Source organism: Labrus bergylta, chromosome 14 (genome assembly GCF_963930695.1).
Source record: "Labrus bergylta chromosome 14, fLabBer1.1, whole genome shotgun sequence".
In the NCBI taxonomy this organism is placed as follows: domain Eukaryota; kingdom Metazoa; phylum Chordata; class Actinopteri; order Labriformes; family Labridae; genus Labrus; species Labrus bergylta.
In genome coordinates, this window is record NC_089208.1 from 16,243,228 (window position 1) to 16,268,767 (window position 25,540).

The 25,540-nt window shown below is 40.3% G+C and overlaps 1 protein-coding gene across 3 annotated transcripts in view; it reads left to right on the forward strand.

The window, feature by feature from the left end:
- Positions 1-25,540, forward strand: part of fnip1 (folliculin interacting protein 1) — a 39,425-nt gene that overhangs the window by 9,787 nt on the left and 4,098 nt on the right. For 2 of the 3 annotated variants that reach the window (XM_065962878.1, XM_065962879.1), the window contains exons 2-14: positions 2,801-2,930; positions 6,695-6,832; positions 6,974-7,074; positions 7,346-7,420; positions 7,798-7,889; positions 8,939-9,022; positions 11,641-11,712; positions 14,240-14,375; positions 15,200-15,401; positions 15,928-16,013; positions 19,862-20,008; positions 22,032-22,201; positions 23,676-25,383. In XM_065962878.1, the coding sequence (XP_065818950.1) occupies positions 2,801-2,930; positions 6,695-6,832; positions 6,974-7,074; positions 7,346-7,420; positions 7,798-7,889; positions 8,939-9,022; positions 11,641-11,712; positions 14,240-14,375; positions 15,200-15,401; positions 15,928-16,013; positions 19,862-20,008; positions 22,032-22,201; positions 23,676-25,383 (3,141 nt within the window). The remainder of the gene's footprint in view (positions 1-2,800; positions 2,931-6,694; positions 6,833-6,973; positions 7,075-7,345; positions 7,421-7,797; positions 7,890-8,938; positions 9,023-11,640; positions 11,713-14,239; positions 14,376-15,199; positions 15,402-15,927; positions 16,014-19,861; positions 20,009-22,031; positions 22,202-23,675; positions 25,384-25,540) is intronic. The other variant, XM_065962880.1, reaches the window with a different exon arrangement.

The window sequence follows — 25,540 nt, forward strand, 5'->3', positions numbered from 1 at the left end:
TCATTTCAAAGAGGCTCACTTTTAAAAATGTAATTAAAACTGGTCATGGGGATTTATTTGTTGGGCTCTTCAAGGAAATAAATACCTATATTTGTTTGCCCGAGAACGTTAAAGTCAATTGTGGTTCAGACAATCGAGGTCAACGCAGTACAAGTATGTAACAGTCATGTGCTGCTTTTATGAATGACTCCCCTCTCTCTTCTGTCAGCGCTGTGACTGTCACAAGCTCACCGATGGGATACTTCCTCCTTTGCCTCGCCTTGCATTCAATCCCTTTTATGTTTACTTCAAGACTTTCTTGTTTTGCTGTTGATCTTTTCTCTAAAAATGTAGGCTTAATTTTGTACTTCTCACCATAGTCTTTCAGTGTTAACTTCATTTTCACATTAAGCAATCTTGTTTTTGTTAGTTGCTCTCGGCTTTTGTTCTTTGTCTCTGGTCCTGCTCTTGTAGTGAACCTCATTTTTATTTGTTGTCTTCATCTTGCAAGTGGAAATATTTTCTCCTTCTTTTTCCATTCCTTAAAATGGTCTGGCTTTTTTGCTGTTTTTAATTATTGCATTTTGCATATGGATTTTCATTTACATCTCTCGCTCTGTGTTTTGTCTCTGTTATATTTAAAACAAAGGGAGCAGTGAACATGGTGTCAAAATATGCCGGTGTCGTCTGGGCTGATCTGAAGACAAAGACATCTCTTTTTTGCAACTTTTGCCCTCATATCTGATCAACTTTTGTTCATTTAAAATTGTATTACAACAGCAAATGTTGAGATTACTACATCATCAATTCGTCTGACTCAATAGTATAAATGTGTGTTTACCAAGACAAGCAATAATGCACAATGGCTGATTACATAAAAACAAAAGCAAAGGTAAATGTTTAAATAACCCACTTATTAAAGGCTGTAGTCCAAATGAAAGAGGCATGTGATAGACTAAAACAACCAGCTGAGTTGTAATCTTACTCACAAGACTTGGAGCTGAATATTCACCTGACCCCATACAATGCAATTTTGAGCTCATTGTGCAGGCTGCGCATGCATTGTCACCTTTTTGTAACCAGCCAGGTAAACAGGGGGTTACATTTTCTGCCTCAATGTTAAGCATAATTGGGTCCCTCCAAAAACACTATTTAAATCCAAGCTATTTTTATTATAGGTAAAAGTAAACATGTATTTGTGACTTGATCGACACTGTTTTTATTTTATTTTGAATGATCCCTGAAAGTCAAAGAACATCACTAGAACAGCTAGAACACATTTTAACATTAATCTGTACTTTTAGGGCTGCTACTAACACTTTGTTCAATCAACAATTCAAACCCAAAGATTTTTCATCTGCTGTCATGAAGGCCAAAGAAAAATAGTAAATAATTTACAAAAAGGTTCCATTTTATTAGCCGGAAACAGCAAAAACTTGACACTCATCTTTGCGGCTCCAGCAATTTGTATCTAAAAGTCGTCTTAAAACTGAAGTGCTTGTAATTATATCCCTGCATGGAGGCACATCTTCCATACAGTGTAAATTTTCGGATTTTAAGAAGACTGAATAATTTTGCCAAGAATGCTGGTCATACTTTGACACCTATGTTGTGTAAATAATAGCTTCCACATATGGTAATGCACGAACAAACTTTCACTGACAGGTATTCCCTGCCCTGTCAAGGCTCATAGACGAACAACTGAAATGCTGTTTTCTAAATCTGGCCTTGTGTGTGTTATTTTGTTGGAGAGTGACATGGACTTAACTGTTCCTTTTCCACCCCTCCCCACAAAGCCATTTACTGTAAACACTTTGGTTAAGGGACGCTCCCTGTCTCCCAATAAAAGTCTATATTTAGGTCAGACTCTGTGTCCATCTGCCTGACACATCTCTATCCATCAGATCAGGCACAAAATCCTCGACTGTTTATCTGTTGGTCCAATCCCCTGTCATTTTTATAGCCCCTTTATAAATCAACCAGGGGACCAGCATTCCCCAGAAGCTAAAAGGGGTTGCCTGAGCTTTGTGAAGGCCTGTTGATACCATAGAGAGGTGTAAATATGCAACAATATTACTGAGATGACCAGCATTGATGAAATAGGATGAATGACACAACAGGTTACCTAGCAACAGTCTTACAGAAGAAGCTGCAGTCAAAACTGCTTAACGATTACTTAACTGTTTACTGAGAGAAAGAAATGCAACACCACTAACGTACATGACAGCTTAAAATGTCTTACATGCAATATCACTCTTATATTGACCCATTTCGAGTTCCAGTGTTTTGATATGATTTATAGACTGGAAACACATGTCAATAATCCAGCTATTTCAATCAAATTTTTGTTACATTTTTCCCCCACCAACTCATTATTTAGAAAGAAATCCTACGACTTGTTGATAATTTTTTCAGGAAGAAAAAGTCTTGGGAGTTTATGGATACTAGGGGTCTCTGGTATCATTAAAGACAGTGCTTGTAGGGGTTTTAACTCAGCTGTTAATAAGATTCACAGTTAAATGTCTCAAATAACAAGTTTGCTTTCAGATACCTGTATGTGTACACTTACAATTTCTTATATCTATATATCTACACTTCTGGTTTTTAATATCTACAGAGCTATATTTTTGTGAGTTATTTTTACTTAAACATGTATAGTAGGTTTGACTGAATAACTGCAGTTAATATTGAATGTCGTATTTGTGTAATCTAGAATGTGTGCAGGTTATTGCTTTTCTATACTATTGATCATGAACATAACTGAAACAACTTTAGCTACTAAACCATAACCTCTTTCTTTCTTTCTTTCTTATCCACCCAGCTGGCCAGTCCCCCAGCTGGAGCCCAGTCAGATCAGGCTGATAGTGTACCAGGACTGTGAGAGGCGCGGCAGAAATGTCCTCTTCGACTCCAATGCCAAGAAGAGGGGCACGGAGGAAACCCCCATAACTGTGAGTCACATGTTTGTTTTATGTGAAGCTGTTGTCATTTAGAAATGCCATTCATGTACCAAGTTAGTTAATACTAGCAGTCAACCAATGCAGTAGAGTATTTGCAGACACTATTTAAAAGCCTAAAACCTCAAAAGATTCCCTTGATAAGAAGGAAGGATGAGAACAAATATTGCACCACACATTTCTGTAACGCTAACTCTGTTTACCCTTTATTATCCTGCCTTTTCATCTGCCTATTCAAAAACATTTGCGTGTTTAGCTCAGGTCGAAGTTGAAAGTAAAAAGGCTTTGAAATCTGACATTTAAAAGAGCAAAGCCGACACTAGAGACTGGCACAAGCAATAAAACAAACAAACAAACACAAGCCACACAGGCGTGACATGCTGCAATGTCATATGACTGTGTCAGAATGTTCAGAGGACACATGCTGCACCTTATCCTGCTTATTCTGCAGGACGTCTCGCTGCAAAACAGTGAAAGGTGTCTGACAGAGGGATCAGATGGATGGTATTGTTATTAAAAATAATAAACATTGAAATATACTACAGATTCTTTGAATTGATTATTTATTACATCTGTTCAAAAAGAAAAGCAGGCTCATGTGCAACAACCATTTTGATAAGTGGTTGTTGATTATAAAGTTTTATTTTCTCAGTGGTTTGAAACAGAATGATCCAGTCTCACTGGATACCACAAAGTCATATGAATGATTTTGGAGGGCAAGGTTGTCTTTAAGACAGATATTATGGTATTTGAACTGATTTAATAGGGAGGATCCAATTTGACATAGTTTTTCGACACAAAGCATGAAACTTGTGTGCTGCACAGAGAGTTTATAGCTATTGCTAATTTCCAACTCTTGTCCCTAGTTGGACCTTTGGGTATATCATCTTTTCATTCTGACAGCGTGTCAAACAGGCAGTCTATGACTGCACGCCAATGAGTGCATGAGACTCGTTGTTGGTCTACTGTCAAAAAAAACATTTCAGCCAAAGAGACATAAGTCTTTATTGACTTCAGTATAGCAGTCCTAATAAGGATGTGTGCAATGATACCTGTCAAACATTAACAGTTATGTCTTTTGACTGACTTCTTTGGATACTGGCCTGCCCCATGCTGCTCCGGCCAGCAGAGTTTTTACAAACAAACTATGACACACGGTCACAATTTAATGTTAATTCAATAACATGCCTAATATTTTCATACTGCCTCTATGTGTTCATGCCTGACCCAGACCGGTTTGTTCTGGGGCTCTTATATCCTTTAATAATAGCCTCAGCTGACAGCCCGTGTGTAAGCAGCATTCTTTCATCCTCACATGACAGCAGTGTCACTTGCCCTGTGTCTTTCTCTGTGTCTATCTTTCCTTCAAAATAATCCTCTCTAATTTATCCACTCATAGCATCCCTCTCTGTCTCACATGTTTCTGTTTTTCTTTTCATATACTAATTACTGTCTCTCCATAAATTGATCTGATTATCAGACTATTTCCTATATTATCTCTGAAATATTTATTAAGTCACTTTCTATCTTTATTTGTACCTGTCTGCCTTTTCAGGTGCTCTCTCTATCTACCCACTTATATTTTCTTTTTGGCTCTACAAAATTATTTTCTTTCTATCGTTAGTCCTTGTTCTTTCATTACCTTTATCCCTTTGCCTAACTACTATCTTTATACACCGTCTCTTTTCATGCCGCTTTAGCATTCCTCTCTCCCTTTTTACCTCTCAGTTTTGCTTCATGACCAGAATTTACATGCCTCACCTTATCTCACCTTTAAGGTCTTAGCCTCTCCATCACACAGAAACACAAGGACACACTCCTGTTGTCTCATGACAACCTCAAAAGAAAATTGGATTGTCTATTTGCTTAGCTCTCACATTTGCACTTACTAGAGGCCCCACATAGGATATAGAACAACAATTAAAAAGGTTATGCAATGTATATATTTGTTTATTAAACAGGGATATTTCTTTGAAGTAGCTTCTTAAAAAGATAATGAAACAGAGCAGTGCAGTTAGAGGACTGAGTCCTTTGCGTGTGTGTTGCCTGGGCTGATGTCAATATTTTTTGGTGCATTCTGCAGCGTTGCTTTGCGTGCCACTGTTTGACTTGAATCTCATCACATGACATGATGGCCTTTTTTTAAATTTTGTTTTGGAGTTTTTAATTTTTCAACAAAAGGCAGTTTATTTGAGAGTGATCAGCAGGTATAAGCAACACAGACGGTCAGGTGAATGAGGAGTAGAGAAAAGGGGGATTGACAGGTAGGGGATTGTAAGGAGTTAGATTAAGGAACAAAAAGAGTTGGGTAATGTTTAAGTAATTAAATGCCTAAAAAAAGAATGTGAATGTGATCCAGGAGGAAAATAAATTTGCTAAAGGCAAGAAAGAAAACTGCAGGAAATGGAGAGATGAGGTTGAAGTGGGGGAGGGAGTGAGAAAGAGAGAGCAGGAGGGAGGGAGGGGATGATTGCAGTGCTTCTCGCTCACGAGTTCCCGAAAGAGTCATATGACTGCCAGTCACATGCTGCTGGCCTCTGTGTACACACCTCACACTGCACTGCAGCGGACACACACGCCCATGTACACACACACACAAACACACACTCGCTCAGAGTTGGTTTGGCTTCATTAGCATTTGTGTTGATATGTGTGTAACAATAACCCTCTTTAAGCATTTTTGTGTAAAAGAATACACACGACACACACATGTACACACCAAGCTACAAACATAAAGCAAAATGAAGCAAATCTATCCTCCCTTTGCCATTGTTTCTCTTTCTGCCTCTAAGTTTTCCTGTTCTTTCTCTTTCTCTCCCTCTCCCTTACATTGGCAGCAATAGTGGTTTCAAGTGAGCCATTACCAGAGCCTAGCTAAAACAAGCGCACACACACACACACACACACACACACACACACACACACACACACACCCACACTCCCCCTTTGCTCCCTGCCCTCCCAAATGCATTCCTCCTGCATAGTCTGCCAAGTTAAGAAGGCACATGACACAGGCTGATTGAGCTCACATTGCTTTTAGTTTGCTGTTTACACAAGTGCTTCTGGGTTAGGTTTCTACGCCTTTTAAACCTGAACAATCTACTTTATTTGGAGTTTTACTTCAAGAGATTCACTCCATATCTGCCTTTTCATTTTTCAGACTTGTTAAAATGATGTGGGGAATGTGACTTTTGTGTGACATGTACTCTTAGTCACTTTCTTTCATGTTTATGTTAGTGAAGTCTCCATGACTACACCCTTCTGCCTCTTCATTGGATTATCTGCAGCCATATCAATGAATCATTTCTCTTAAAAGTACCCAAACATTTCACAAACAAAACAAATAAATATCTGATTTCATCTATTGTAGCTGTGCACACGACTACAAAGGCTCAGATAATGTTGCTTTATTGTTGCACATCTTTTTCACAAATTATCTATGAGAAGTGATTGCCGACCTGAAATGCAACTTTATAAATTTAGCTGTTGCTGCTGATTGTGGCTGGTTTACCAACTTTGCAATGTGTGTGTTTTCAGAGGCTGCATAAATATGTTTGTATCCTTAATAGCAGTGAACAAAATAAAAAAAATAAAGTACCTTTCACCATAAGGTTAAGCTCTTGAAATTCACTTCTGCATGAATGAAGAGGCAATACTTTCAGTTATTTTGACTGCTGTAATTTGAACCTTCTGCATATTAAATTGGTTTTGTGTTTATAGAAACTTGGTGTATAATACCCTATTTTTTGACCCTGTAGAGCTCTGAAGGCCAGGTGAAGATGTTTGGGAAATGCTGCCAGCTCCGACCTACAGGAGGTAGCAGCAGTTCCCTGGACAGCTCCTCCTCCTGCGCCTCTGAAACCAAGGAAACCAAGGAGCAGGGCCTGCGCTTCCAGGTAACGCATATCAGAAACTTGTATGCAACGTTGAACTATATCTTGCATGGATAGATTTACAGTAATGCATATGTAGCATACTTTCACAGCTACAGGTATACACACACTACTCATGTGTTTAAAAATGTGTGCATCTCTAAGGGTTCAAGGTGTTCGTCCGATGTGGTAATGCTTGGAGAAATGATGTTTGGCTCTGTGGCTATGAGCTACAAAGGTTCCACACTTAAAATCCACCAGATCAGGTAAGAAGTATAGCGATGACAGCTGATACTGGTCTTAATCAGAATCATTTTTTTTTTACAAAGAGTTTTAATATTTGGTATGGGGATAGCTGTATAGTAAAAGCAAAAAAATACAATCCAGTTTGATTTGATATTTTCTCCCCCAAAAGTAGTTTTTAAACCTCAAATGTTGTAATCGATGAAGAAAAAGAGTCAAATGGGGTCAGATGTAACAGACACTCAAAATGCACTCATCATAATGATCTTTGTCCCTGTATTAACGTCATATCAGGTCGCCACCTCAGCTGATGCTGAGTAAGGTGTTCACCGCCAGAACGGGAGGCAGTGTGTATGGCAGTCTCAACACGTAAGCTCTCACATGCTTATCTACAATTACACACCCACTTTATGCTCTGATTCCTACAGCAGCTTCTTCTACACGCAGACATGTTTTCATCTTTCTCTTACAGTCTGTCTCAACTATGGTCAAAATGTCAACCACTGACACGTCACCCTGCCTGTCTATGTTTCTCACTTTCAGTCTTTTTTTTCCCCCAACCCTTTGTTTGGTTGTTACTTATTTATTTTTAACTACTATCTTTATCTTTTGTTATTGTTGTTAAAATTACATTTATAAAAAAAAAAAAAAAAAAAGTAATATACATATTTATGTATGTACAGTGTCATTTGTTTTTCATTTAACGATTTCATTTAACGATTAACCTCAATTGTCATCCCTCACAGGTTACAGGACAGTCTTGAGTTCATTGGACAGGACAGTAACACCCTGAGGCCTGATCAAAACACCGGGACCAACAGTCTCCTTGGGAACATAGGTAAACATGGAAACCATGGGCTACAACAAATACCCTCAACCCAATTCCTTCTTATAATTTGTGGTAAAATGGATAGAAAGAAAAGTGGGAGTCTTTTTTAAATCCATTATTCTTACCATAGATAACTACTAGGGAAGTTATGGACATCTGAAGCTTATACACAATCATATTCACTCACTTTTATTTAGTTTCCTATGTTCCCTCAATTGTCAGTGCTTATATTTCCAAACAATAATAATTGCTGAACTACTTGATTAGAGTAACACACAAAATAAATGTTATTCTTTTAAATATAAGATCAAGTGCAACTTGAATTGTTATATTTTGATTGGCTCTATCTATTTGGTAGAAATGTAGGAAAGCAACTGATTTTATTCATTCTCTCTTTCTGAATTTAAACACTTGTGTTTGACTCAAATCCGGGCTCTGACTCTGCCAACAGCTTTTCCTTGTTCCTCCCCTTCAATAACTTCACAAACTGCTGGAACTTCTACACAGTGCAAGTTTTCTCTGTAAATATGTAGAATCTAACTTTATCCTATCAAACAGTCGAAAGAGTATAGCGCTGTTGTGAGTCAACTTCTGCTTTTTCAGAAACTCACAATGATTGTGCTTACAACTCTATGTGAAAGATGGTGTCAGTTTTACTTACAACATGACAGGGTCCTAAAAGAATGATGTTTTTAAAGAAGTGTGGGCAAATTCAATGCTTATGTATACTGTCTCTGCGTCATCCTCACAGAAAACACAAAAATAATAAATTTGTAGATACATAAAAAATGTTGTTATTTATTGGTTTGATTGGTTGTGTTTTCTGTGACTGATGCCAGTCTTCTGTCTCATTGTCTGTCCAAATGACCTAACAGATGTTTGCTTTTATTTCATTCCAGACTAAAAAAGCTCCTGTAACTTAATTGTCAACTACAAGATATTTAGAGTACAGGAGGCAGCTGGCTTTCCTCTTAACTCATTCACTAACCATGGTTCATGTTTTGTTGTCTTTTTCCCTCTTCCTTTCTTCTTTTTCATATTTTGTTGATGCTGCGCAGGATTTTCTCAGCTCTGCAGCCCTCGGCGGGCCTTCTCTGAACAGGGCCCTCTGCGCCTCATCAAGAGCGCATCTTTCTTTTCAGGTTGGCGCTTTAAACTGGCCATGATTGATGTGTGCCAGTTGCATGCATGCCTGTAGCCCGTAGTTATGGGCAGCACTAGTGTTGATACAGGCCCTGACTCTTGGCAGCTGCATGCCTGTGTGGTGATTCTTGCACTAGAAGTGGTAGCAATAGTCAAAGCATGCAATATCACAGCATGACTGCAAATGACTTGGGTCAGATAGAAGCTGTACAAATAATTGTTTAAGGAATCTTTGGTATGATCCTCTCTAAGAAAAAAAGATATCTTTGCTGAGAAAAGTTCATTTGGGCAGATGAGAACATCTTTTTAAAGCTTTGGTTCACATAAAATTGGAGTGAAACTAAACAATACAAACTACAACTGAGAAAATCAGACGAATATGTGACCTCTTCTGTTTTTTTGTTTTTTTTTGCTATCACAGTGTTAATTTAAACAATCTAAGCCATAGTCATACCGTTTTGTCAATCAAGTCATAAAATATATCTGCCAGTACTAGCTGACCCAGGCCTGCAGGTGTGCATTCAAAAGAGGTGTGCATGGGTTCTCACTGGTCTAGGTGAATATTTTTTAGTTAATGTTTTTGCACTTACTTCTCATCTTGTCTTTCCACTCACATACTTTAACTTGTCTTTGACTTTGATTGTGATACTTGGGCAATTAATTCTAGGCTTCCGTGCATTTTATACATTAATATTTTGTGGCTGTTTAAAAATATACTTTTGTTTTCTTACCTGTAAACTTTTTATGATGCAGCATGTGTGCACACACTGACAAAGTTTTCTCCAACATTCATACAGTTATAACCTAGCCTGCTGTGCAACTGCACCTTACCAGATAAAAGTGAAATCCCTTCTGCTAGGGCCGCCTGTATGAAGCTATTAAAGGAAAGGAGAAAGCTACTCAATATTGCACTTAATCTGCTTTCTGGGAATTTAAACCATTAATATTTCAGTCACTGTTCCACTTACAGAGAGTCCAGAGATATCTACCAGCTATAGTGACCAATGCAAAAACTCTGTTCTTTACATGAGAATCAACTGATCAACCATTGTTGTATACCCTTACATTCACACAGACTTTATTGCCCATGTTTCATTCATCACTGTAAAGAATTAAACACATTTTTCTTGATGAGCTTTTTGATCAGCTTAATGTTTCCTACCAAGAATAGTTTTCACTTCTCTGTGAAACAGAACAATCCAGATAGCTACTCAAAGCATTGAAGCTGTATCCATCTTCCTTATTTTAACTTAAAGTGAGTGAAACTTTGTATCATTGCAACGAAAACTGAGTGTAGCAATAGAATTAAGTACTAACTTCCACTCAGCTCAATTTCCTATCATTCATTGTGTCATGCTGATCAGAGAGCTCTTTCTCCAGAGGTATTCTGTGTTTTTTTTCTCCCTTCCTCTCTTGCATGTGGTGGGGAGATACTTCTGCCCTTGCTGAGTGAATTGGTGGTGATTACTAAATAGCCTGTAATACAGCATATCAAGAATACTGTTTCTGGCTGTCCTTAGGTCGGCATGGTGTGTAGATCTGTTTGTTATGCAATGTTGGTGTGGTCATGAAGCATAGGGTGCGTTCGAATTGTCCCTCCTATCTCCTTTCACTATCAACTTTACCTTAACCCTGGGGAAAATGTCATGAGGGTAAGGAAAGATGTTGGGAGAATTCATAAAGGACTTAGGGAAAGGCGATCTCGTGGCTCTGTCAATCCGACCACATTTTCCACTAGGCGACGTCATTTAATGCGACGGGCCGGCGGAGGTTAATGACGTGGGTCCGCCGTGTTGAAACTACAATGTTCTGAAAATGGACTACAAAAAGCGCATCTAAAACACTTTCCCCTGTGCCTTCTTACCGGTGAAATAATCCTAATTACCACAAGGTTGGGATTGAAATAAAAGCAATATAGACTACCAGGCTACAAGTAACAAAAGTGAAACCATCAGCTTCCTGTCCACTCATAAATCAACATCAAAATAAATATGATTGTATGAAATTAATTGTTACATTTATGCAAGATATAGCCTACACATAATGTTTTAAGCATACAAGCATACATTCTTAAGTGAATGCAATATGTTGAATAAAACATCATCTGGATAAAAACGTCTCTTATCTTTTTATCCCTTACATGATCTGTGTCACTTTACGATCATCGTTAATGTTTGTGAAAAGTCGGATGCGCGACTCGCTTTAAATGTTGCGGCCGCAAGGAATTGTGGGGCGGCATATCTCATCTCATTTCGTAAAGGATGGTCCAGTGTATCCTATGCTAAAGGAGGTTATAAAGGAAGCATTGACCCACCTTTCCTTAGCCTTTAGAGAATTCGAACGGCTCTTATCATGGCCCCCACTTAAATCCTTCCAGGTGACTCTGTCTTTTTGTCAGACATTCACAAGAAGAGCTCATTTTTATCCTAATTATAAGGCATACAATTGTAAACATAGGAAATGATCGCCTCTGACATGGCAATGATGAATCATCCTCAGCATGCCTAGTGCTCCATTTGAATTGAACTTGGTCTCCTACTGCCCTCTTCCCTCTCCCTTCTGACTTAACCCAACCCTCACTTTCTCTCTCCATATTTCTCCTTCTTGTCTCCTCTAGGCCACAGCCATCCGATGGACATGCCTGGCCGAGGGCTTTACGACGAGAGGGACAGCGGCATCGCCAGGTCAGGTAGGTTCATGAGACTTGAAGCGTAAGCCTGGATTAACCTACACTCCATACAGCTTTCAGCTTTACAGCTGAGCTTTGAAATAGATCCACATGTATACTTGACCACAAAGTTTAAGTAACAGAAAAGATGAAGAGTATGTGAAGAAAATATTGGACTATGAAACTTCTGATTTTCTCCTTCTTATCTTGAAAACCTTTTTGATCTTTGGCGCTGTCGTCTGTATTCTCCAAAACGTGATAAATGAACTTAATGAGCTTTGATATCAAGAACATCCTGGGACTCAATGGTTGACCCTTCTTGGACTACACTGTTCAAGGTCAAGGGTGTGAACAGTTACATAAGTACCAGTGCTTCCTAAGCGGCCACTTCACTGAGTTGGCATGCAGACGCAGAGGAGGCACACAGTTTCCATTCATTAATACAACATAGAGGCGTTGAGGTCAATTTTGGTGTGTATGGAATTGGAGTCAGGAAGGTGAGCTGTGCTGTGGTGGCAGAGAGAATATTCCTCCTCCTAATGCCAATTCTTCAAAGTTAACCAATTTGCGAGAAGTATTCTTGACTTAAAGCTAAAAGAAAGGAGGAGACCACTAACTAGTTATTAGTGTGCATGCCCCATGTACAGAGACTAGAGTCCTGGGTGGCCCAGGTTCGATTTCCACCTGTGGCTCCATTCCCCACTTACTTTCTCTCTTCCCAATTTATCCACTGTCCCCCCTCTCCAATAAAGGCATAAAAAGCCCAAAAATAAATTAAAACAGGAAAAACAAGTAAGATGATGCAGTGCTGGAGGACCGTGTAGAGGTGTTTACACTGCCTCCAGGGTCCTGAAAAAACCTTGTGCAATGGAAACTGACCCCTTTGCTGCCCTAAGCCCCCCTACCCCCCTCTACAAACACCACCATACCCCACTGGCATGACTGGTATGAGGGGAATTGTGCTTTCTGCTGAAACCCAGGTCACATGCAGAGGATTAAATATAGCAACTCTGAATACCCGCTACTAGTAAATGAGCTTCTAATTCAAGACTTGTCCTCTCATCTTCGCTCTCTCCACCTCCCCTCTGCAGTCTGGCTGGAGAGCCCTTTTTTCAAATTTGACACATACACAATATAAACACTTACCTCTGTAACCCAAATCTTATCCTTCATGGACCTTTTTGTCAAACGTTTCTACTTTTTATTTAAATATCATGATTTGTCTTTGCTCACCTCATAGTAATATCTACACTTACCTCTTCTCAAAAGAGCTAACACTATCTAAATTGCTCATGTGAACATTGATCACAGCCTACTGCATGGGCTGTAAATAACCCTGTGATCAGGGCTTGTGTTCTGTTTGTATGTACGTATGGGTAGCTAGAATGTTATTACCATGCCAGTCTGGTGTAAAGCCAGGTTGTCAAACAACTGCAATGTGACTGTTAGTAGGCTAGCTGACATTAGATCTCTTACCAAAGCTTTCTCTTACCAAAGCTGGCTGACATTAGATCTCTTACCAAAGCTTTCTCTTACCAAAGCTGGCTGACATTAGATCTCTTACCAAAGCTTTTCTGTAATTGGAGTCTGTGTGTTGTGAGTGTGAAAAAGGGATGGGTGTGTTTGTGTTTTGATTATGTTTTGTGTATTTCTGTTGGTCTTTTGTGCTTTGTTGTCCGTCAGATTTTTGTCTAGCTCTGTGTTGTAATGTTTTAGGACGCACTTACACTAGGCAATCCGTATCGTGCCCAAGCACGCTTTACCACTAAAGTGCTGTTTGTTTGACCAGTTTGAGTACTCCGATCCGTTCTCAAGCGCGGTACACTTCCTTGGCCCAGGCACGCTTCGGAGAGGTGTGATTTGGCACGGAACAGTTCATTCCCGAGCACAAGCATGCGGGTACGCAGCGTTGACAGCCTTCATTATGGAGAAATCCCAGAGTGTTCTGGCTGTATCTGACTTAAATGACTCAAAATAAACCACAAAGTCAGTAAAATATCTGTCCTGTTCTCCACGTTGTTCTCCGATGTGCGGACACAGACCCGACAGCGCTTCCCTATTTTTTTCTTTTTCTTTTTTCTTGAGTCCGACTGTCTTGTAAACTTTGCACGCTTCATAATTATGTAACGCCATGCATGTGTTGTTTTACGACCTTATATACAAGAGGTAACCATGCTCAGGCCTAGAGCAGTGTGAGTGCAGGCCAGCGGGGGAATGGGGAGGGGGGACAATCGTGCTTAGACAAGGTACGGGACACCTTTGTTAGTGCGAGTGCACCCTAAGAATGTGTTGGTGTGTGTCTGCACAGTGTGTTGGTGTGTGTCTGCACAGTGTGTTGGTGTGTGTCTGCACAGTGTGTTGGTGAGAAACAGGTACCCTACACACTTGTTTTCTGACTCATTATTGTCCTTTTCTCCTGTCACCCACCATTCTCTCCATCTGATCCCTATTCTATTCCTTTCTGCTGTTCTCCTCCTTCTCTTTGTTCCCTTGATTTCTAAAACCTTCCCTTTGTATCTTCCATCCATGTCTCCATCTGTCCCCTTAGCTTCCCTGAGCAGCCTGTTGATCACTCCCTTTCCATCTCCTGGCTCCTCGCTGACAAGCAGCTGTGCATCCAGCTACCAGCGTCGGTGGCTACGCAGCCAAACCACCAGCCTTGAAAATGGTGTCTTCCCCCGATGGTGAGAAACCTTACATCATACTGGCACTCGTATCAATGCAAGATACAATTTAGAACACTTTATGGTAAATGCATTGAAGAAAATGTAAAAAAAAAAAAAAAAAAAAAAAAAAAAGTATTTTTCATGCATATAGTCCATTGAGGGAAGCTTGGCAGAGAGACATGTTTTTATCCCCTGGACTTTACTGCACAACATCAAAAACACACACACATACACCACCATGTCCTTAACATAACAGCTAACCTCCCTTCATTACTCTTCCCTCTTCAGGGCTTCTATCAGGCTTTTATAAAGGTTAACCTGCAACGGCTTCCTCAAAATCTAGCAGGCAGCTGGGCACACACACACACTCGCACACATTCACTCCCACACAAGTTGCTTTGACTAGACAATGCTGTGTTGGCCCGCACTGAAAATGCAACTGTCAGTCTCTGTGTGCTCTTACCTTTTCGTTGGTAAAGTTCAGCAGCACCAAAGCATCTTGTTTACCTACTGCAACAGTAAAAAATGAAAAGATTAAAAGTCTATTTTCTGTTGAAGCAAGCAGCAAATAATACTAAGACACATATGTTAACTGTTAAAATAGATACAATATTTTTTGTATGTTGACTATTTAATGGTTATATAAGCATTTGACTGCATCAACTTGCTGTAAAAGTACAAGACAGACACTTAGAAATAGTCTTCAAACAAGGAATGCAAGTGAATATGGAAGGTATGATAAGAGTATGTTTCAGCAGCTGCATACATAAATCAACTTCAGAAGGTGTTCTGGATCTCTCCCTGCCCTGAAGTTGACTCCCTGTGTATCTTGTCCTGATCAGGTCAGTTGAGGAGAGCTTCAACATGTCTGATGAAAGCGGTGGACCAAGCCTTGGTGTGGCTAGAAAGAAGAAGATTGCCATAGGGGTCATTTTTATGCTGTCGCCAAACCCGGAAGAGAACAGCCGCTTCCAGGATTTCTTTTTCTCCCACTTCCCTCTTTTTGAAAGTCACATGAACAAACTCAAGAGTGCCATCGAACAGGTGAGTTTGGCTCTATTACTGAGGTTATTGACTGACTGTATGTTGTATTTTTGATGTCTCTCTTTTGTGTTTCTTTCACTGTCGTCGACACTACTGCTTTACTTTAATTTTAATTTGTTACACTTCCAAACGTGCTTTTCAATGGCTGATTTTCTGAATTTATATTCCTGATCACCTCCCTAATTGACATTGTGGAAACAAGTCTGTCAGTAAAATCCATTTAGAAGTCGGGTATGAATAGTACTCAAATGTGAACCTTACACCCTTTGCTCTTGTAATGAGCAGAGTTGCTATCAGATTGGCTGATACAGTTGTCATTCTGTGTATATCTGCAGTTCTGTTTACCAGTGTCTGTGGTTGGCATACTCTAATATCTGGATGGCTTCCAGTTTAACCCTACATCCTCCCTCCTGCCCCCTTTCCCTCTCTACCCCCTTTACACATACCTTGTTCAACCTTTCATGAAACTCTGTCTGTCAGCTTCACTTGCCAAATATCTGAAAGGTGTGTGTGTGTCATTCTCAAGGCCATGAAGATGAGTCGACGGTCAGTTGATGCCAGTCAGAGGGCCTTGGCTTACAGCCGTATGGTGGATGGACTGAACGAGTTCAGGTTAGAAAACAACTCACATTCACCCACTATAACCCATACATTTATCTCACGTAGCGAACAAGACAAACCACCAATATCAGCTTTTGTTGAAAAAAAGTTACAACATAGTTTACTTCAAACAGAGTCTTTGTAATGAAAATGTGGGAATCCAAATGCTTTTTACCTTTATACATGGAAAAAAAAAAGAGATTAGCTTTCAATGCCCAACGGGAGGGTTCATTTAAAATGGCATACATTTTTCTATCGGCACACAAAATTCTCTCAACCTTTTTTCTGCAGGTTTATCAGCTAACTCTCAACACTGAAGCCAACATCACTCTGACATTCAGTTCTCTGTTTCATAGTCAAACACTCATTTTCTCCCTGGGTGCAAAAAATTAGTTTTGAAGCAATGGAGGCTGCACTTTATAAGCACTGTTGGTTTCATATAATGTATTGCTGACACAAGAGCATGTGTTATTCATGTTGTTTATCATTCTACACTGCACATGAACAGAAAAATGCATTAACTGGTAGTAAAGGAATGTAGGCAGGGTGTACTTTAGGACAGGCAGGTGTGTTTTAAAGAGAAATGAGAGGTTACGACGAGTCAGCAAATGACTGCTTCATGTAGAAGAAAAGTCACTGCTGCACTGGTGAAGGACGGAGAACCAGCAGCAAATAATTGACTTTTAATGTAGAATTTGTCAGAATTGCAATAAAGCCATGTTGACTTAAATAACATAAACCTGTAGTTCACTCCCAAAGTTCTTAAAAGTATGACCTACTTTTAAGAACTACGAGCTACAAGTGCCCATACTAATCTGGTGTTACTTATGTTATGACACTTAAATATGGGCAACTTTAACGAACTGACAACTATTTAACACATGCTTGTCATTCCAAGAATAGTTTATAAAGTTAAGAAGCAGCTTGTTTTTCAAGCAGGCAGTAAACTGTTTTGCTGATTACCTTTTAATACATAACAGCTGCTTCATCCTGTGGATAACAAAACAAGTGACCTTTCATAAGGGTTTACCAGGGATAATTTTTGCTTTCACTATTTCATACCTTTACAAGACACTTAAATGCATCTTTTCCCCATAAAATAATAGAGCTTCAATAGAATTGGTTGTTTGAATAGGCTTTATTATAAGATGAAGCTTTAAGAACCAAAGGACATGAGTTAGTTAAAGGGATGCTCTCATTATGCTCAAGTTACTGGAGCGATCAATAATTAATGAATACTCTGGTATTTATGTGTAAGGATAGTTTAATACTCACAGCCTCTGTTGTTCAAATAATATTATTTTTGTCACTTATTTTACCTTACGAGTTTCATAAAGAATACAAAAATACCAACCCCCAAAAAGTATGTCAAAATATGTTTGGTAAAAGAATGGAGAAACACAGTGTACACTACCTTTCTTAAGCAAACCACAGATGTTGCATTGTAGCTGCAGTGCATGCTGGGAGTTCTTACTCAACGGCTTTGGTTGTGTGTAAGTTAGTAATAGGAACTTCTAGATACTTCTCAACTCCTAACAAAAAGCAAGTCATTAAGATTGTGAGGATGTAAGTCGGGTCAAGTTTGCTCTCATCGCAGCTCCTTTTTTGCAGGGTAGAATTTATGTCAGCAGGGTCATAATATTTCCTTGTGAGGATGCTTCTCAGGTTCCGGATTTACTGTTCTGTGTGCTGATATCATATGCACACACCTTGTTTTAATGTGTTCTGGTTCTGATGCTAATGAAATGCCATACCCAGCTTTCACTTGCCACACACAAACAGGCTGGCAATTCCCTGTCTGGGTTCCCTGCATGCCGCAGTCATATGCCTGTTGGCGGCTGGCCACAGCAACCCAAGCCTCCTGAGTGGCAACCCTATCTGACACTGGCCATGGGCACCAGAATAGTAAAAAAAAATGTGAGTGCCATCAGGAGGAATGCCATTGCCCCCGACAAACAAAATATCTGTTAAAATCTCACCTTCAGACAGCTGCTAAATATAAGCGAAACCACCTTTGCCATTAAGGGGTTTTGACTTCATGGAACATTACACAAGGAAACTGGAAGAAATGCCTTTGCTTGATGCTGCTTTGACGTAGTTGGAGGCGGGCATGCACATTCAACCATGCATGCTGGCAAAGATAAGCTGTGCACTTAGAAGAGGCATGTGAACATAAAAGTGACACCAGCCTATAATGGGGGTTACGTGGGGGGGTTTGCAGTTGTTAGAGAGGCAAAACCACTACCTATCAGAGTTAGGACTTCAATTTCCCTTATACTACACAAAGTTAAAAAATGAACTTGTTTTCTGTGAAGCATTTTGGATAAAAGTTTTCACTAAATGCGCCAAAAGTAAGCACACATGGATACTACTCTACAGCCTGATAATTGCTTTCAAGATAATGCTGGAGCTTATTATAGCATAAAGTTACATGAACTACATACAAATGGGAGACAGAACATCAGTTAAAACCCATTGAGTTTATTAATATGTGAACTTAGAAGTAAAAGTCATTATTATATTCAGATTTTGTTGTTGTGATTGGAACCATAACATAGCTGTTTAGCTTTTAATTTCAGTAAGAACGAGGCTCAGGAAGAACATCACACAGTAACATCAGAAGTGTTTGAGATGATTAGAAATGTTTGAATTGCTGCCCTCCATAGTGAGATCATTTATATCTCATCCTTCTGCCAGACATAACAATTTAATTTTACTTCATAAGCTCACTCCTTAAAGTTCACCTGAACAGCTGCTATGGAGAAGCTGAGACTAGATCTTCTGCTCATCAAACACTGGCTCAGCCTTAGAAAGTGAACGTACACAGGACATAGTGGGTCAAGTGCATCTTTCAAAGGCCACTGATAAGTCCAAGCTGTTTGTAACATAGGAATGAATCATTATTGGATAATTTGATGCTTCAGTCCCAGTGATGGAGCATGTCTGCTATCATGCTGACAATAATTCAGTTGATAACTTCTTCTCCTAAATATGCAAACTAATATAAAAAATAATGCGAAAATAACTTGATTACTGGAATACTGAAGTTCTACTGAAGGTCACTTGTTACTGTGTGACACTTGTTCTGTTTTTTTTTATCATGCGGCCTTGTCTTCTGTGTCCCAGGGTTCGCCAGAAGTGGGAGTTTACTGCAGAATAGGACCGGTTTACAGCCTGAGAAATTAAGACTAAATCAGGCTTGGAGAACAAAACAAGTGTTTTTATTTATTAACAGTACGGCCTGCTGTGTTCACTGAAGAATGCAAATGGTATATTGCTGCAGTATGTGTTTGTAAGCAGATACAACAGTCAGAAATACCTCATCCATAAAGGGAAAAAAACCTGTTTTGTGAATATGTGAACCCATGCTCAAACAGCTGCAGCCCATCTTTTATAAAAGCCTGATTCTCCACATTCCTCAGGCTGCAGAGATTCCCCTCTGCCCCTGTGTCAAAGCTTGGCCCACAGCCGAGACATGCTCACCAGCAGGCCCCACGCTCTATGGAAACTCCAGTCCTTCTCAATGGACAAATGCCTCAACTGAGCCTCATACAGATGGACGTACACACTAGCACACCCGCACACTGTAAAGAGCAAGAAACAGTGTTGTGTGAGAGTGTGCACAAGTTTTGCAGACTGTAAAGAAACACACACACTCACACAACCAGGGTCTTCCATGGCCTCAGAGCAGACAGTGAATCTCTGTGAACTGAGATCTCTTTTGTTCACTCCACGAGACAATAACGTGCCTGTTCCCCCTCTGTCTGTTTTCTCTCTCTTCCCCTACTTTCCTTTCATTCGCTCTCTCCATGCTCGCTCCCTCTTTCATCCCACCCTCCCTTGCCATACCTAATCTCTAGAATGACCATCTGCGACCTCTACACCATGCCCCGTGTGTCTGAACCCGTCTGGTTGACTATGATGTCTGGAGTGTCAGAGAAGAACCAGCTCTGCGGTCAATTCATGAGGGAGCTTTCTCTGCTGATGGAGCAGGCCTCCAAGAATCAGTTGAGTGTCTCACACCTGCACCACCATCAGTCACTGATTTACAAAAATATTGCTGGAGTTTTTGTATGGCAAACTATAAAAAAAAAATAAACTATACAAGAATGCATTCTCAAGACACTTTACATCAGAGGGATTATTTTTTACCATTATTATCGCCACAGTCCACCTACATATTCTGGAAACCAGATCTTCTCTTAGATGAAAAGCATTAAGGCAGCAGACAAAAATCAAGCAAGCTCGATAGCCCTTAACACATGCATGTTTCAGCCACACGTTTTGTTGGCTTGAACTTGAACAAGCATATCTAAAGGTAAAAAAAAATATAGAATCACACAAACTATCCATTCAGTCTGCCTCATTCACACATTCTGTGGACTATCTTTCCCTTTCTTAGACTGAAACACACACACACACACACACACACACACACACACACACACACACACACACACACACACACACACACACACACAAACATACTGATTGTTGCTCCGTCTTTGCATTTATTTGTCTGCCTCAGAGGGAGCTGTGAAGGAGAAGATCCCTGCCAGTCTCTAATTGCTTATTGTTACTGTTACAAAGCCATGTCAAGCCACTGCTAATTAACAATGTACATTTCTGAATTGGTAGCAAGGCTTTTATTGAACATTACACCCTTATTCAGAATAGTTTATTAAAGTAGCATTCAGCACAGTGAAACAGAACTTTTATAGCAAGTTACAGTGCAGAAGGAATACATGCCGACATATTAAAAAAATATGCTTATTATTCTAATCTTGATTTCTAATTGACACTACAGATTTTAGGGCGATATCTTCCTTATGTTTACAGCTCTACAAATGCATATAAAAGTCAAAACAAGCAATTTTCAAAACAAGCAATTAAATGTTTATTGAATGATAACTAAATTAGCACATCTCAGTTTTATTTTACCAGGTAGTCTCATTGAGATTTTGCAATCTCTTTTTCAAGAGAGACCTGGGTATATCAGTGGCAAATAAGGTGATAAAAAACATCAAAGTAACAGACATCAAAAACACAGAGTAGATAGATGATGGTAATTGGATCTTAAAATTTACGTTTTCAATTTAGCTTAAATTTGCCAAAGTTTTTTAGCATAGTTCTTAAGCAAAATAGTTCTTTAAAAAAATGTTTTTCTGGAAAGCTTTTTTCTCTTTTCCCCTGAGACAATATGAGCAATAAGTCAAACTATTGCACAAACTATTAATCAAGAAAATCATTGTCTGGATTAAAAAGGTGCATCAGATCAGTCATTTCAAATGTCATCATGGTGCTGAACTGTCTTTTTGGATGTATTTAGAAATGGTGTATTATATAAATCATTCAAAACCATACATATTGGCCCAACGTAGTTTCTCAGGTCCTCTCAATCCCTGTCTGCTGGCCCAGTGTTGACCACCCTAAATAGCACCATTGTGACCTAGGAAACCATTGGTGTTTCTTTATCTGATTCACTTCTCAGTTACAGTCCCTGTTTCCACCACCAGCACTGGTTAGGATGACACAGATCACACAGCTACTTCTATGTGATGTTGACTCTTCATGGAAGCTTTGTGTCTCACAGGCAACCATTGATCTTTTTTTCTTAAGGCATTCCGTCATTGTTCCCTGCTGAGGGTTATGACGACTGCTGCAGTCACATCTGTGTTCCAGCACATGATTGAACTTGAGTACCATGACGTGTTGAGTCATGAGACAGGAAGGGAAGTAGACACTTGTGGCCAGGGCTGAGAAGTGAATCATGCTGAAGGAATGTGTGTGTCATTCATGTGTGTAGCTACATACGTGTGTGTGTGCACTGAGAGCAATTGTCAGTGACTTAATGAACTGGGCAAGAAAGTCACATCTGAAGTTTCTGTGTTATGAAGAACATCTGATCTGACTAAACCAGATCAAAATGAAAACTAAGAAACAAAGTCATCTTTGTTTTCAACTAGATTGGAAATACATTTTGGGATATTCTTTTGCCGTCTGCTTACCAACCAATGTGTGTTCTTTTAGATTCCTCCCTGCCTTATTGACAGCCATCCTGACCAATCATCTGGCCTGGGTGCCCACTGTTATGCCCAATGGGCAGCCTCCAATCAAGATCTTCCTCGAGAAACACTCCTCTAAGAGCGTTGACATGCTGGCAAAGACGCACCCATACAACCCACTCTGGGCACAGCTAGGTGAGTCTAAGAAAAACAAACAGACACACTCAGAGTTTGGATGTAACTTTGTTTTCTTAAAGCACCTGGAGGGCTGGAGAGTAATGAAATGGTTTTGTCTTTGTCTCAGCTGAAGCATGAATGCATCCTTTTCCGCAATTATTAATCCTCAAAGCACAACTACAAGTTAGGACGAGAACGTTTCTCTCCATGAAAATGCATTAAGTCTTCACTCTTTATTAGCTGTATGTGGGTTGGTTCAGAAGTTGCAGATTTTAATAATGTGTGTAGAAGCCTGCAGCTCCAATACTTGTGAGAAAATTGGATTTTAATTGAACACCTTTTAAACCAATTTTTTTTTAAAAATTATTTAATGTTTATCCTGTGATGATGTGAAGCGGAAAACATGTTTTTCTCCTCCTGGAAAGCATTCATTGGAAGTCCAGGGGTGCATTTCAACACAATATTTTGAATATCTAAGTTGCGTAAATGGCAGCTGATTTATAGGCGCATAGAGCAAGTGATGATATCCTATAAATACACAGCTATCCTATAGTGCATGCGGAGTAGTTTTTTATTTACTTTCTCCTCAAATGACATGAAAACTAATAAAGTAAGTAAATGGTGACACCTTGTGTACATAACTGGTAACTGCATTCAAAAGGAACAGCTTGCCAAGGGAAAATAATGTTTTTTAAAGGAGGAGTTTGCACATCCAACTATCAGATGAAGCAGGTGTGTAGGAGGTATAACTAGCATGAAAATCCTGCACACTGCTCTAGCTCAACATCCCCATTTATTGGAAAATTGCACACATTTTTGGCCCTCTGGAATAGCGGTGACACTATATAGTTTGTTATATAGCTGTTATGAGGTGTCATTTTTTGAAGAGTTCTTTTTTGGATGAAAAATTTCTCTGGATTTAACTTGTGGGGACTCAATTATGTTGGATTATTGTGATCAGGAGAGTTTAGTTAATATTTAAATGGTCTGTTTAAAAGACGCTGTCTGTTTGTCTGTGATATGATCCGGCCATCAGTGTGTCATTGCCTGCTGTATTGGACATGTGTACTGTGGTTATCAGGTCACATTAATGCAGACTTGTCCGATCATAGAATAAATTGCTATTCCAAGCCTGGAAGAAAAATAGTTTCATGATGTGGTGGAACTCAAATGATCAAATTTATTATTGAGCGCAAAAAAACAACAACAACAAAATGTTCAACTGTCAGTCGACTAAGACAAAGTGTTATGAATCAGGTTTGAATATGTAAATCCTTAGTTGGGGAATGGCCTACTCTGCACCTTTTTGTAAAGTGAGAACCTTTCTTCTAAGGCAGCTTCATATCCAACATATTAATCACTTAAACTTAATCACTTAAGCACACAAGTTCTGTTAAATTTCAAGTACTTGACAAGTGTTGAAATTTGATGTATCTTACACACTGACACAGTGACTCAGTAATGCTAATGTTCCTATCATCACCTTGTTTAGGGGACCTGTACGGGTCCATTGGGTCACCGGTGCGACTATCAAGGACGGTGGTTGTCGGTCGCAGACAGGAGCTGGTCCAGAGACTCCTCTATGTCCTGACTTACTTCATCCGCTGCTCTGAGCTGCTGGAGACCCACATGCTGGACAGCGCTGAGGACGAGGCTATTGTTATGCCCGGCTCCCTCATCACCACCTCCTTGAGAAAAGGAGAGGTGGAGGAGTCAGACTACGTCCTGGTAACCGTCCATAAACCCAGTGGGGACTACTTGTCTGAAGGGGCAAGCGACCAGCAGACTGAAGCAGAGGACAGCAGCTACCCTTCAGACAACAGCCTCCAGAGCAGCACGTACACAGACACAGAGTTGGAGCAGGGGGCCGGGGACACACCTAAGGAAGAAGATGAGGATGAGGAAGACGAGGAGGACAGCAGTGAGAGTCAAGGGTCTAGAAGTAGTGTGCTTCAGTCGGGACACAGTCAGGGTAACAACCCTGATATCAGGACTACAGAAGCAGATGAATCCAGGGAGCTGCGCATAGAGTCCAGCAGTCTGCTGGCTACCGAAACCCGACTGGAGAAGGTGTTGCGTGTTGGCTCAGCTTCCCCCAGGGAGCAGGTTTCTGTGCTGGATACAGAGAACAAGGGTGACCTCAAGCTTATTGTCCCACCCATACCCACAATTATTCCATCAAGTCCTTCTCCAACATCTATCACCACAAACAGTATAAACTTCGGGGCAGAGGGTGGGATGGATGCAGGCAACCAGCTCCAGGCTCCTCGTCCTTTAGGGATCCCTTTAGAGAAGAAACCCCCAGACAAGAGCCCAGCTGCTACAGTGCCAGTACCAATTGCTGGGCCCATGGCTTTGACTCTAACAGAGGAGGAAGAGCCTGCAACTAAAGTCACCTTCCTCATTGGAGACTCCATGTCTCCTGAGTCGGACACAGAGAGCCGCAGAAGGAAGGTGGATGAAGAAATCAAAAAGCACAAGAAACACTTCAAGGACAAACAACCGCTCCACCAGCAGCTGCTACTGCATCAGCAACAAACGCACCTTTATAAGCAGAGAGGAGGAGATTCAAAGACCAGCAACAGCAGTGCATCAGAGGACCAAAGCAAACAGACCAAGGTGGCTCCACCCCTGCAGCGGGTGTCCAGCAAGATGCCTCAGTGGAGGCCCAACTGTGTGGATGATTTTGATGAGTATTTCAGTCTGGAGAACCCTGTGGAGACGAGGACTATAGACGACGAGGCCAAAAATCAGGAAGCCAGCACCACAGACAGTCTACACAAAGACTTGCTGGACCCCTCGGGAGTCCCACAGTCCAGTGACTTAGGGGCTCCAAGTTTTCAGGGGCCAGTAAGGGTTCAGGGGTTGGGTCTCTGTTTGGGTTCAGGTAGTGGACTGGTAGGGTCCAGCAGGAGGGGGGACACATTGTTGGATGTCCAGAGAAGGTGCAGATGCGGGTCTACAGACTCCTCTGACACGTGCTGCAGCAGGGGCTGTTCTGCTGAGCAGGACAATGGTCTTCTGTTGTCTGTCCCTGTCCCCCAGGATGAAAGCAGCAGCAAAGAGGACCAAAAGCGAAAAGCTGTGCCTCTCAGTGACTGGGAAATTCCACGCAATGAGAGCTCAGACAGTGCACTGGGGGACAGTGAGAGCGAGGAGACAGAGGACTGGCAGGAGGAAGTGCTGGTGCCATTCCCTGGGTGAGTGGAACACATCCATTTTCAGACACACTTCTCTGTGAATAGTTTTTCCTGTTTACAAACGATGAGCTATCATCATAATAAAATGTTGAAATGATGAATGTAAATAACATGTTCATACTCATAGTTTGAAGAAAAAGCAAATCATTTCATATAT